Genomic DNA, 14,767 nt, shown 5'->3' with positions numbered 1-14,767 from the left:
CATGTTAAACTGTGTGAGCAGTTGTCTCTGTCAAGCCCTCTGCAGCTAAAGTAGGTTTAAGACATCCAGGTTTTGCATTGACTCCTCCTCACAGGTTTTTAAGCCATGCTCTTGTTCTACAAACACAACAGCTTTACTAGGTTACAGGTACCAGCTACAAATGGTTTATTTTTTAATGCAGGTGCTCACTGTAAACATTTCATTATTGTATTCTATTATTGCTCTTTATAATTGAGATTAATTACTATAATAACACTCAGATAAAATTGCATTTCCATTTTCCTCTGTAAAATTTAAAAAAGAAATATTAATCACAATACAGACAGTAAGAAAAGCTTAGTATTAAAATGATGGTCTTTTGCATTTTTTGTATAGTTTTCAGGTTCAAACACATGCGTGAGTGTGAACATACTGTATGTTGTGTCTCACAGACCTGTTTATATTGCAGTGTGTGTGTATGTTGTCAATTGGTCCTTGCAATCAGTGCTTTGTCAGTAAAGGGCTTTTGAATCTTTCAACAAAACATTAATATTAATTAATATTAAAAAATGAATATTAATACTTTGAATTCAAATTACAAAATCAAGTATTTGAGGACTGCCTGTGCCCATATACCCAATCCACTCCACAGCTCTTCCTGGTCTCAGTCATATTCAGCCAATATTGGAACTCGCTGGACTATTGCCAGATAGGATACATGACTCTCCTGCTAGGTCTTTTTGTCCTCACAGAATAGCATATCTGCTGAATGTGAATCCAGAGGCTGTGCAGTTCTGTGTTCATGCCCACATCTCTTTTTTTAACAGTTGAATTATGAGACATTTTTTCTTTTGTTTGCCGTCTTTCTGAGCATTGGAATGAGTAAAAGACACAATGAAGAGATTTTTCTTTATTTATTTTTTGGGTGTTTGTTTGTTTGTTTGTTTGTTTTGTCTCCTGCTACTTCACAACCAGATTGTTATGTCGCTGCAAATATACAAACTGTTAATGTGTTAACTGATTTGTTTTATTTTTATTGTTTTTGGGAAAGTCCACTGTGAGTTTTCACTTCTGTTCTGAACTGAGAAAGTATAGTATTTGCTAGTAATTTACTCTATTTCAGTCCTTGTCTTTCCTAGTCTAACCTGTCTACATATTAACACCTGTTAATTAAGAAAAAAAAATAGTGCTGTCAATAGATCAAAAAAATTAACTAATTATTTTCACAGTTTTCTGTAATTAATCGTGATTAATCACAATTACTTGATCAATAGCCTGGTTTCAATTACATTTTTTCAACTTTATGTTTAAGCTTCTAACTGATTATATGCAATATAATGAGGTAAATGTAGAATAAACACAAAGACTGTATGCTTAAATTCAAAGAGAATTTGAATAGTTTTTGTTCAATCTTACAGCACAGGTTCTCTCCTGTGAAATACAACTTTCAAAAAACTTATATAAACTGCTGAGTCCTCAGTCTTCATGCTGTTCCTCTGTAGATAGAGTTTACTGCTGGAGTCATCTCTGGAGATGGTGAATCTACCCTGGACTGACTGGGGATAAGAGGTAGCATAACTATAAGTTGAAGTGCTGATAAAAGCAATCGACTCTGGTCCTTTTCCAGGAGCCTGTCTAAACCAAACCATCCAGTAGTCTCTGAATGTGAATCCAGAGGCTGTGCAGGTCAATCCGTGAGATTCTCCAGGTCTTTTAACCACTGGTTCAGATTGTGTCAGAGTCTGACCATTAACACCTGGTAAGACAAATAAATAAATAAATGAATAATGAATTATTCTCCAAAAATAAGAGAATGTTACATCAGGGGAAATCCTCACCCACCCACCAAATAACTGAAAGGAGCAGTCTTGTCTTGTAATCCATGATGCAGTACTACAAAGTGAGTTGTCTGTTATCTTTTCCAACAGATGGATAAGTAGTGGTGGAAGATGTTTTGCATAGACTCCGCCTTACTTAAGTGAGGAGTTTTCACAATTTTTCAAATGATTACTTTGGCAAAGGTTAAACTCATCTCTGAAACTCCAAATAAGCTTGTTCAACACTATGTTGTTCGACCATCATTAACACACTGAGCTAAAAACATCTGGAAGTGAAGTTGGGTATAAAGTGATGTAAGTTTATCTTTGTGGTTTGAATAATGCTTCAGTATTGCAGTTCTGCTGTTGAAAGGATGATGGTTAAACCTGCAATCACCCCACTGGCCTTGTGAAATAACTGCAAGAAGAAGGATAACAATGAGTGCAACAGAAAAGGAAAGACATGGATAGTAGCTGATGCATCTCATTGTAAAGATGCTTGGAAAATATTTTTTGTTTTTTAGATGAGACAACAGGGCACAGCTGTCGTCAAACAAGAATTAAGGCAAGCAAATGATTCCTTTTACTCAGGCACTATTTCAGGTAACATCACAACAAATGAAATTAATGCAGTGACACGCTAATCTGGAGGATTGCAGTTGGATGTGACAATGACTGTTTATCCATAGCAGAAAGAAAAGGATTATAGTAACTATTAGATTTGTATGACTGGACAATGTGTTCAATTTTACTTTATTTTTTTGGTATTTAATTTGAGAAAAGTATGTGCCATCCAACAGATAACATCACAGTCTAACCGCAACATACTATAGTAAATATGAACCGAAGATAATGACACACTGACTCTCTTTTTGAAATGCTGCATTTGGATCTAAATTAATTAAACTCACACTCCCTTCTCTGTCGCCCGCCAAATGGTCGCTGGTTCTGTGCTGTGTAAAGCTGATTAGGATCTTTGAAAGATGGTATTTAAAAACATAAAAGCTAAGGCTTGGGTGCAAATCAGTTTCACTGAAAACTTTGATAATCGCCTTCTATTCATTTTTTTGATTGTTTTAGTAACTTGCTTGGAAATGCACATTTTTCAGATAACATACTCCTGTGCAAACATTTTAATAATAATAGAAAAACAAATAACAAATATTGGTGTTTTTTCTATAGATAGTTAATATTGCTAATATAGATGATAAATAGGAGTGCCGTTAGTACATTATGATACTGTCCTTCGCCACACTTTGAAATGATGTTTTGCAAATTATTTGTTCTTTGTTCATAAAAATGTACTTTACCTCAGCAAATGTATTACAGGTTTTTGCATGCAAATTATTTGTTGCTTTCTCTGATATTTATGTTGAATCTCTCTTCTTTCCATCTATCCATTTGCCTCAACTTATCTGGAAATGGGTCACAGGGGCAAGACCCTCAGCAGGGAAACCCGAACCTCCCTCTCCCTAGACACCTCCTCCAGTTTTTCTGAGGGTCACAGTTTTTCCAAGGCCTGGTGAGAGACATAATCTCTGTCAGATAAAACTGAAAGCAGATTCCCTGCTTCCCATCGGATTACTTTCAAGCAATTAGGTATAAGTTCAACCAATCTAACAAATATACAACAGCCTATATAACTAATAGTCCTTTCCATGCATGCTGGCTGATCCAGGCTATGTGAAATCTGCCAAAAAATAAGAGACTTGACAGGTGATGACAACATGTTGTCACGAGAAGATTGGTAACTCGAGTATTGAGTTTGGATAGATTCTATTATTCTGTCTAGAAAAGGGATCACGTACCTGGAAATCACATCACCTTCATTATTGTCATCATTCACCCAACTGTATTCTTTTTGAAAAGGCAGCATTTACAATAACTGAACGACTGAATTTACTCTGTTCTTGCTCGAAACTAATAACGTCAAAATTAAAAGATTTATTTTTAAAACAATTGATATTTTCTTGTGCATTAACAAATAATATAAATCCTAATGAAATATGTTTATTAAAAGATAAACAATTCAATGGGCCTCCATATAGACTAAGGTTATTGTCTACATTTATTTTAATGTTTTTACTGGAGATAATAAACTCACTATATGCCCTCCTTTAATGCAGTCATGATAAAAATTCAAAAATCAAAACAACATACTGGAAAAATTATTATTTTTTGCTTGGGATACTTTTAAATGTATTTGTGCAGTTGTACTGCTAACATACAAGATTCTGTAGTATGTAAACTTTGGTTTGTTGTTTCTGGTTTGCATAAAGTACCCTTGATGTTTTCAGTTTCTGCAGATGTGTGAGAACGAAGATCTAACATAATACTATAGGGAAAAACTTCTGAGGAACTGAAACTGTGTGTGAAAGCACGGTAGCCTTATGAGCTAATGAATATGCATGTGAGCAGAGATAAATAAATATGTAATATTATTTATTTATTTGTTTATTTTTTATGTTTGACTTACTGTAAGAAGCAACTGATGGTGAATTCAAAGCTGTACAGTTCAGTGCATGCAGCCCTCCAGGTCTTGTAACCACTGATTCATAAACGGATTATATAAAGTATATAAATAACATTTCATTGATTTGAACTGTTGTCCAGTTTGGTGAGCCTGTGTCCTGTGTGTAGCCTCAGCTTCCTGTTCTTAGCTGGAGTGGCACTTGGTGTGGCCTTCTACTATTACACATCTGCTTACAGGTTGATATCTTGTTCCTTCAGAGATGCGGTGATGAGTGATTACAACCAAGGTATGTTGCACTTCTATCAGCTCCACTTGGTGATGGGCTCTAACATCCAGCATCAACCAGGCATTTTCTCCTAGAGAACTGTCACTCACTGGATAGTTTCAATTTTTCAGATCTGTCTAAGCACCAGAAATGGCTGTTTGCTCCTTTGCTTGTGTTTTTGCTCACTGTGTGTTTCCCTTTGTACAGACCTTCCCTGGAATCCCTTACTGGAGTGTGGTTTTGGATGCCTGTTCTCGCTGACCCCTGCAGCCAATCCCCGCCTGCACTTTGCATGTAGCACATAGTTGGTGATCACTTTAAACACATTGTGCATTTATTCTGTCCTACTCTTGAGTCCACTTCAGTTTTTGTGACAAAATCAGATAGAAGTACGAATTTGGGTAACGCTTTCTAATAATGTCACACTATTAGCATCTGTATTTAAAAATTGTCATTTATAAATACATATATGTTTATCCATCTATTACTGTTACACCATCACTATCACTGCTGTACACTGCTACTTAATTATTGCTAGTAATAATAATAATCATAATAACATATCTGTATTTATAAGTTTCATAGGAGGAGTAATTCTATATAAATAATAATTTAAACACTTGCTAATAACTTACTAATACCGTAATAATGCTTAATAGATTTGACATTATTAAAAAAATAATTTGAATTGGTCTATTGTATGTTGTTTGCACTGCACCTTGACACCATCACTGTAAAGTCTGTAAATGCATATGTGCATATGAGTTAGGATGAATTCAGTAAGATTTTGTACAGCTGCTAAGCCAACTTTAATCACTGTGAGTCTCGAGCACAATGATAAACAGCAGAATCTTCAGTCTTCAGACTGTTCATTTGCAGATACACCTGCTGCCTGCTGTCGTCTCTGGAGATGGTGAACCGGCCTTGAACTGACTGAGCATAGTAACTGTTGCCATTGTCATTCCTGACAGTGGAGACCCACTCCAGCCCTTTTCCAGGAGCCTGTCTGATCCAGGCCATTCAATGGCTGCTGAATGTGAATCCAGAGGCTTTACAGGTCAATCTGTGAGATTCTCCAGGCTTTTTACTGCTGGTTCAGACTCAGTCAAAGTCTGACCAACAACACCTGTGAAAAGAAAACAAAAGAAGATGAAAAAGGGATAGTCAATTTACACTATCAGTAAAAACTAAGAACAATTACCCAAAGACCTTCACCTTCACAACATAGAGTTAGAAACAGCAGCCCTATTCTACAGTCCATCATGTTAAACTTAATGTCCACTGCTCTCTGTGGCCCATTGCAGTCAGAGAAGTAAAGGTGAAGGGCACCTTTGTTTTGCATTCGCTCCTCCTTGAAGGAAGGACATAACTAATGTGAAACCGGTAAAAAAATGTCCATACTGTGTGTTTATAATGGCATCAAATATTAGAAAATGACTCAATGAATACTATCCTTTCACTCCTCAGTTACACAAGTAAGCAACAAATACAGCAATCTAGTAATCATAGTGAAAGAAAATATTCATTTGTACAATTATGCACCTGATTAATACTGACAATACTGGTTTCTTGGAATAATTTTTAAAAATGTGACCAGCCAGGCGTAATATGCATACATATATTTGCCTAGTTTGGCATATCAAGTAGTGCTTTCTGCCACGGCCAGAGGCCAGTGTGGGAAACAGACTCTAAGGCAGACAGCACTTGGAGACGCAGGGACCAAGGGTGACAAAGCTTTATTTACAGTGGTGCAATAGATGCAAAAGCGAATGAAGGTGAGAGGTGCTTAAAGTGCGTACCATAACTTAGAATAGCTCAAAGTAATCACGGAATAGTTCAAAACACTCTTGTGGAACTGAAGGCTGCCAGCAAACTAATATAATCTTAAAGCACACTAGAAACTCTACTCTGGAACATGAACTTAGAACATGATTGGCACTAACATTAACTTTGAGGCACACTATGATTCATAATCCTACACTTAAAGACACACTTGTTTAACTCAGTGATTCATAACTCTTTACTTTGAAACACACATGGCCGACTTGCCATTTCTATGAAACAAAAAGCTATTAAGAGCACTAGAAGTGTCCATGGGGAAGCCGTGGGGCTGTTGTGGACGGGATGGAGAACCCGACACTTGGTAATCAGCCAGTGCAGGAACTCCCGGGGAGGGGGAGAGAGGTAAAGGTGTAGTCATCATGCGCAGGCGGAGGCGAAGCTTAGAGGGGAGGTGGTCTGGGTGAGAGGAGACGGTAATCCGAGGATGAACTGAACGCTGGGCAGGGAGGCAGGCAGGTGGGCACGGAGAAACTGTGAGCAGACGAGCGCTGAAATCCAAACACGTCATCATGACTAACATGCTATCGATTGATGGTTTTACAATAAGTGAAAGAAGGAAAAACAAATAAGTTGTTTATGTTTCTCTAAAATTCCTTTAATTAATTTCCCAAAATGTGTGCTTGACTTCTCGGAGAGAGACAATGATTTGCACAGCTAATGTTGCTTTATATTAGCTGGAAAAGAGTAGAGTAGCACTGCATGTTTTTTTTTTCTTTTCATGAATCAGAGGCAAGGAGGGGGGGGGGGGGGGATGACTAAGCAGATTCAGTCTTAGGGAGGCCAGGCCATTGCTGTAACTGAAACCAAAAACAAACAAATTAAATATCGCATAATGCTAATTAGAAAACTTTTCCAACATAATTATGATGACGCCAGGTGTTTCTGTGCTTCAGCAAATGCATACGTCAAACAAAAGAGATAAACAAAGAAATAAATAGAATCTTCAGTGATAATAATAATAAACAGAATCTTTAATTTTATGCCTGTTGATTTGACTTCAGGACACATTAAGAGAAAACCTGAAATGATTTTGTAATGAGCTACAATACAGTGATAGTGATATTTACCAGTTCTACTCCGGTTCTTTCTCTGGCTTATGATGAATGCTGTAACTTGTCATATTATAACTAGATGTGGTATAGTAGACCTTCCAGCAGTTTATTTTAAATCACTGAGGGAGGCTGGTCAATTTTAATCTTACTCCACACATCTTAATAAGGTAACGCAATTATTATTATTGTTTTGTTTCCTTTTTTCTTTATAGCTGCAGATTTTCTTTTCTTACCACGAATACTAACTTTAAAAAAGTACTCAAGTCAATCCTATTTTACTTTCCTTTCAAAAGTATTACAGTTATTAATGATGATTAGGTAAATTAGTTTTAGCAAACTTTCCTTTAATACTGTACACACTGACAAATGGAATCTCAAGTACAAGTACAGAAATTTGTGAATGCCATCAATAAAACTGTACATGTGGAAATGCTGAAATAATTTGTTGATATTGTTTGTAAATAATGTTTATATAGTAACATACTTATCAGCACTCTATGCAATAAGTATAAAGCTTTTTTTTCTTTTTTGAGAATTGTGTTTTCTTTCTTTATACACTTTTAATAGGATATAAGACACAGCAGCAGGACAATTTCTGTTCGGATGAATTTTACTGAGAGCCTGACTAAAATATTCAGCATATGTGGTTGTGTTTGTTCAGAGATTATTGAACATCCAACATGATCCAAAAATTTTTCTGTGTAACCTGAACCTTTTTTAATGCACTCTATTTGGGACATGTTTTGCCAGGACCATTTGAATATAAACTGACTGAACTATAAACTGCAGTTCACCTTTTGTGGTTATTTTTCCCTCCACTTCACCAGCCCTCTGTCACTGCAAACAGCTGGTGAGTTTGGTTCTGCCTGGAGATCTCTTCCTCTTCTTCATTACCTGCAACAGGTTTTTGCTTAAACAGGATCAACAGAGTTCTCTGTCTGATAAACTCTGAACCTGGTCTGAACAAAGCATAATCAAAAACTGGAAACCAGCCCCTAATAATCCAAAACCTTTTGAAATTAGCTTTGGTTGATCAGGATCATCTTCTCTTGCTCTTCTGTGGCATTTTCAGCCCAGGTGCTATTTCTAAATGTCTTGTTACAACTTCCATTATGTCTTATTGTACCTGTAGCCTTTGTAATGCTTCCAAATCTCCTCCATTGTGTAAAAACAGCTGATTCAAGTCACAGAGGGACAAATCAGGTTAATAGTGCAGGTGCTGAACAAAGATTATGTTGGTATTCTTTGATATTCTGCTCAGCTGACACAAAGCCTCTGTTGAAAACTGACTTGTAAGATAAGATATTGAACCAATCTGCCCATTTAATGACGCTGTCTTGCTGGTAGAGACACCGAACTTGTTCTTCAGTTAAGTTAAGTAAGTTTGAGTCACTACTAATCCACTCAAATCCTTGGAAGCTGTCTTTTTGATTGGGAAAAGTTTTTTTCCCAAGGTGTTTAGTATAATTGTATTGTGTCACATTTTTACTACTCAAAGCAAGGACATCATTTAGTTTCACTATGGTGTGGAGCCTGTACAGAAACTAAAAGTCAGCAATGGTCACCGTGAGTTTTCAGTCTTGTACTGAACTTAGAAACTATATTTTGTTCTTAAAACTTCCAAGATCTTCCCTGATCCATTGCATTTTCAGAGATTCAAGACTAAATTTAAGCATGCCAATTTGGAATTATTACTTTTAAGTATTAAGTTTGATAGAGCTGTATGTGATTGATTGAATAAACTGAATCCATTTGTAACCTTGTTCCTTGTTCTGTTGAACTGCAGGTTCAGAACCATGCCACCCAACATAAGTGAGGTAGGAGAAATAACAACACCATGTCTAAGCTAAAAAAAATCAGTTTTACTTTTATTTTGCATATTAATGGGTGTAACTGGCATTGAAACTGATACTATCAATTATTTAGTGGGGTCTAATAAGAACTGTAGAGTGTCTGACAAGAAGTGTAGAGTATAATTTTATTGTAGCAGTTTGTAGTTGAGTTTGTAGACCAACTCAAACAATTCAACAGCCACAGTGGATCTCCAGTCCAGTCCTGATTTGTCACAATATGTAGGAGTAACACAGTCAGAATTCAAGTGTGAATTCAAGTGTGCTTTTTACAGTGTCAGTTTAGCATCATTACATAATATTGAAATGATGAGTAATAGACATTTTCTCATCGGTTTTACAGTAAAATTTCTGTGACATGTAGACAACAAAGTCATTTTTCAGGTGAAGAGAAAAACCATAAGTCAGTGAGATCCCTTTAGTAGTTGGTGTTTTTGTACAGCTCTTCCTCTGTTTCCAGTCACTGTGCTTTCACGGGCACAGAAGTAAACAGCAGAATCTTCTGCTGTCAAACTCTTGATCTCAAGATACTGTCTGCTGCTGGAGTCTTCTTCAGTCATGACGAAACGGCTTTGGAAAGTACTGCCATAGATAGCTGAGTTTTCTCCTGTATCCATTCTACCGATCCACTCCAGAGCTCTCCCCGGCCTCTGTCGTATCCAGTGCAAATAGTGCTCTGTCAGGGTATAGCCAGATATGATGCATGACATCTTCACTCTCTCTCCAGGTCTCTTCACCTCAGAGGTAGACTGCTCTAGTTTGATCTCACTCCAAACTCCTGCAAACACAAGAAAAAAACAGTAACCAACATAAATCAGAGTATTGTCTTTATGTTTTAAATAATACACTGTTTTCTTACCGTGGAAACATATAATGAATAATAAACTCCAGGAATTTATACATTCCATAATTTAGACCACTTTATAATCAGCACGTATGTGTGGTTAGAAAGTGTCCCAAGCTGTTGTGTAAAGAAACTAAATGAGAATTGATGAAGATGTGTTTATATCTGAGCAGAACTTTGCATAGACCTCCCTCTGCAGGAGCCATTTGGTATTTTTGGAGAAGGCAATGGTTTACAAAATCATCAATAGAAAAAAAGTCAGTCCACTTTTTGTATTGTTTAACTGTTTTCACTGGGATTTATTGCAGCTTCTCTTCTCAAACAAATGTTTTCTAATGAAGAAATACTGTTGCACTTTAACCAGAATTAACACATTCAAGTGACGGTGGTTTGTCCTGAGCCTTTAACTTTAAATAGCAGTCAAGCTTGATGGGGTATATTGTGGCTGAGTATGTTCTCTGGAGCATAGTTTTTCTAAACCTCTGATTTCACAAATCAAGACAAAGAATAACCAGACATGTGGCACTCTCATTATAATCAACATCAGATTTTTGATTTTTTTTTTTCAAAGGAAGCTGCTAATCTTCTCACAGAATTCAACATTTTTAAAGCTAAACCATTAAGAAGTCTTCTATCATCTCACTGACACACAAGTATAAATATTTATTCTTTAATGTTAATGAAGACAACACTAGTCATAGTTTATAGTAATTTTACATCATGAATGTTATATCATGCCGGGGACAGAAGTAAAGAGCAGAATCTTCTGCTGTCCTGCAATCAATTTTAAGTTACTGTCCTCTGGAGTTTTCTTTAATCATGATTAAATGACTTTGAAAACAACTGCCATAGATGGGAGAGTTTATGTTCTGTCTGCTCCATAGGTCTTTATTGTATCCAGCGAATATTGTAACCTGTCTGGTCCAAGACCAGGATTTATTTGACAAATAAAATGAGAACTATTAATGCTAGGTTTATCTAGGAGCAAAAGTTAAACCTTAAACCTCCTTCTTCATCAACCATTTGGTTTTCAGAAACTCCCAAGAATTATTATTATTGTGCTATTTTTTTTTAACTGAAGAGATTCACTTTGTTTAAGATACAAAAGACAGTTTCTACAGACGCTTTTAACTGATTTATTTATTCACACATGGTTTTAAGATATGATCTCTTAATTATTTTACTCTCTTTTACAAGTTTCCAAAATGTATGCACTAATCTTAAATCTCGAAGCACTTTTTTGTAAAATGATAAATACTTGTAGCAGTAAATGAGTATTATTGGCCAACAAAGACACATTTCTTGTCATTGTAATTATGAAATTTAGAAAAATATTTTCAGAGTGAATAAATCTGCTGTCTTTGTACTTATCTTTGTTATTATATCAAGAAACCTCTTTAATATCCTTATGGGTCTGACAACTCATTCTTTGGTTGGTCTACAGCTGTTTGGTGTTATTGTGTTTCTCTGGCAAAGTAATACACAGAGGTGTCATCAGGTTGCACATTTTGTACATTAAGACTGTATTGCCGGAAGAGTCTAAGCCGATACTGAACTTGTTCTTTAATGAATCTTTGTAGTATGTGGTCCATCCAACACCTGCACTTCCAATCCACTCCAGTTCTTTCCCTGCAAGCTGTCTGATCCGAGCTGTCCAGTAGATGCTAACAAAATAAGTGACCTGACAGTTGATGGTCAGATGTTAACAAAGCTCTGGAGTCTCAGAGGCTGACTGTGCCAACTGTTCACACTTTACACCTGAAAACAAAAAGGTATATTTCATAGAAATAACACATCAAAGTTCTGCTTCTAAAGATAGAGGGCCAGTTTTAGTAATAAAAAAAAGTTGTATGAAAAGCAACAACTTATTTATAGCCTTAAGAAGAGGAAGTGAAAGAAAAAACACAAGAGCAGCTGCACACATGAACATTTCTGCATATTTACATGCATGTCGTGCTTTCCTTTCTCCTCATTTTGCATGTTTTACTGCCACCTGGAGGTTTTTTAGTATTTACTTTCTTTGAAAGGGTATTTGGCGTAGTAATATACAATAGAGTCATACTGCTGGACTTTACAGACCTTCAACTACTCAGTATTTCTTTTGTGTTTATGAGTGTGAATCCACTGAAGGCTCCTTCCAACCCAAGCATCTCAGCTCTCAGTCCTCTTTTGAATTGGAAAAAGTACATTATGGGCCAGTTGTTTGTTCCAAGATCTTAATATGGAAATCATTTATATGATTAATAAATATTTTCTGTTTACACTTCGCATTCAGAATATTGAAATTAGTTTTCCAGTGAAGAGAAACCCAAAAGTCTTCGAGGTTACTTTACTAGTTGATATTTTTGTACAGCTGTTCTTCTGTTTTGTGTCACTGTGCTTATTCGAGCACAGAAGTAAACAGCAGAATCTTCTGCTGTCAGGCTCTTAATCTCAAGATACTGACTTCTGCTGGAGTCTTCTTCAGTTATGATGAAACGACTTTGAAAAGAACTGGCATAGCGAGCAGAGTTTGAGCCTGTGCTCATCCAGCCAATCCACTCCAGAGCTCTCCCTGGTCTCTGTCGTATCCAGCCTATATTATAACTTGTTGGGCTATAACCAGACAGGATGCATGACATCTTCACTCTCTCTCCAGGCCTTTTCACCTCAGATGGAGACTGCTCCAGTTTGATCTCACTCCAAACTCCTGCAAGAATAAAAGAAAAAAGAAAAGGAAAGTTATCATTATAATTAGAGTATTGTCTTCATTTTTTAAAGAATGAATCCTTTTCTTACCATGGAAACATATAATGAATAATAAACTCCAGGAAGCAATATAGTCCATAATTTAGAACACTTTATAATCAGAATGTTTGTGCAGTTAAAAAGTGTCCAAAGCTGTTCTGTAAATAAACTAAATGAGAACTGATGTTGATGTGTTTATATCTGAGCAAAACTTTGCATAGACCTCCCACAACAGGAGCTAATTGGTATTTCAAGAAAAAGATAAAGACATAGAATATCATGAACTGTCTATTTTTTTTATATTTATTATAACAAATTTTCTGCACATGAGACAAACACTATCACTAAATATTTTTTAAAAAGTCAGTCCCACTTTTTATATTGTGTAACCATTTCCATCTAGCTTTTTTGCACCTTATCTCCTCAAACAAATGCTTCCAAAAGAAATAATACTGTTAAATTTAGCCAGAATTAAAATATTATTTAAATGAGGGTGGTTTGTCCCCACCCTTAAACATTCATTAAATCAGAACATATTACACTTTAGTGTGTTCTACATTTTTTAAAATACTGATAAAATTAATCAAAACTCAAATTGAGCCTGTTTCAAGTCAAAGAATAATCAGAAGTGTGACACTGTCATCGTCATACTCATGTATCTGATCATTCAGTCTTTCTACTGTTCTTTTTAAGGAAGATGTTATCATCTAATTGACCCCCACACACTGTGCTTAAAATTATATTAACAGCAAATGCTTAATTTTGAAAAAAAGTAAACTCTTATAATTATTTTACATGATGCAGGTTACATAGCTCTGCGCATCTATTAATGAACAAAGTATTTATTTTAATTATATACATTTAAAAAAAATTGTCAGACACCATTACTCAAATTAAACCTCCTGAATCTAAAACTTTTAATGGGACTCTGCCCAATTTTTCTATTACTGAACTTAAAATAAGTTTCAAACTTAGTTTTCTTTGTGTTTTAGAAAAGGCAATGTAAGAAACACATGCACACACTGTCACTACAACTACTAATAACTGCTACACGGTGATAATGGGTATTAATGTGTAATGTATTTAATGAATCTGTTGTAACATTGTTCTGTTAAACTGCAGGTTTAGAAACATGTTACAGAAACAAGTGAGGAAGGAGAAATATTTTTTTCATTTTTAAAATATATATTATGGGTGTAATTAATGCAAACAAAAACTGATAGCATCAGTTGAGTGGGGGGGATCTAATAGGACCTGTAGGGCAGTGTTTCCCAACCACTGTGCTGTGGCACATAGGTGTGCCGTGAGAAATGATCAAGTGTGCCATGGAGATTATCTGGTTTCACCTGATTGGTATGCTAAGCAACCATCGTGAGCAACGGGCAGAGGAATTACATTCCCCTCCACTAGAAGGCAGTACAACTACCTGCTCTAATTAAATGGGTTGCCAACTGCCAGTAAAACAGAAGAAGACGAAGAAGCTTCTGTTTAAAGCTGTTTATAGTCAGAGATTGTTTTTCTGGTTAAAAAAAGAAAACAACTGCAAGAAGTTCTGTGATCAATAAAATGACAATTGTAATAATGGAGCATAATAATGGAAGTGTGAAACTAAGTTTTTGAATACCAAATTTCTCCTGTAGAGGGAGCTCTACAGGAGAAATTTGGTATTCAAAAACTTAGTTTCACAGCTTCCAAGTATTTTACGATGTGATACGATATCATGGATAGTTTTGCCGTAATACTTAAGCTTATAAACACCATGAGAATCTCATTCTCAACTGACCAGATTATTTACAAAGGGATGTTTTTGTGAATGCTGCAGGATTGATGCGATGCTGATCTACATTCCTCATTGCTCTGCATGTAGTGTCGGAGGAATCACCAGTATATTTTTGATGATACATTTCTCATGTACTGT

At 35.9% G+C, this 14,767-nt stretch overlaps 1 gene segment (V, D, J or C); it reads right to left on the bottom strand.

Annotated features, from left to right (window-relative positions):
- Nucleotides 1-9,682: 9,682 nt before the first annotated feature.
- On the bottom strand, nt 9,683-10,328 carry LOC146711176 (Ig heavy chain V region 186-1-like). The segment is given in 2 exon segments: nt 9,683-10,056; nt 10,310-10,328. Coding segments are annotated over 2 exon segments (393 nt in total).
- Between the last annotated feature and the right edge of the window lie 4,439 nt (nt 10,329-14,767).

Source organism: Copadichromis virginalis, linkage group LG4 (assembly GCF_057382275.1).
Source record: "Copadichromis virginalis isolate Kocher_CV1m ecotype Utaka linkage group LG4, C_Virginalis_male_GT1.1, whole genome shotgun sequence".
NCBI classification, from domain to species: Eukaryota; Metazoa; Chordata; class Actinopteri; order Cichliformes; family Cichlidae; genus Copadichromis; species Copadichromis virginalis.
The sequence above is the reverse complement of the archived record's forward strand: the minus strand, read 5'-3'. Positions and strand labels throughout refer to the sequence as shown.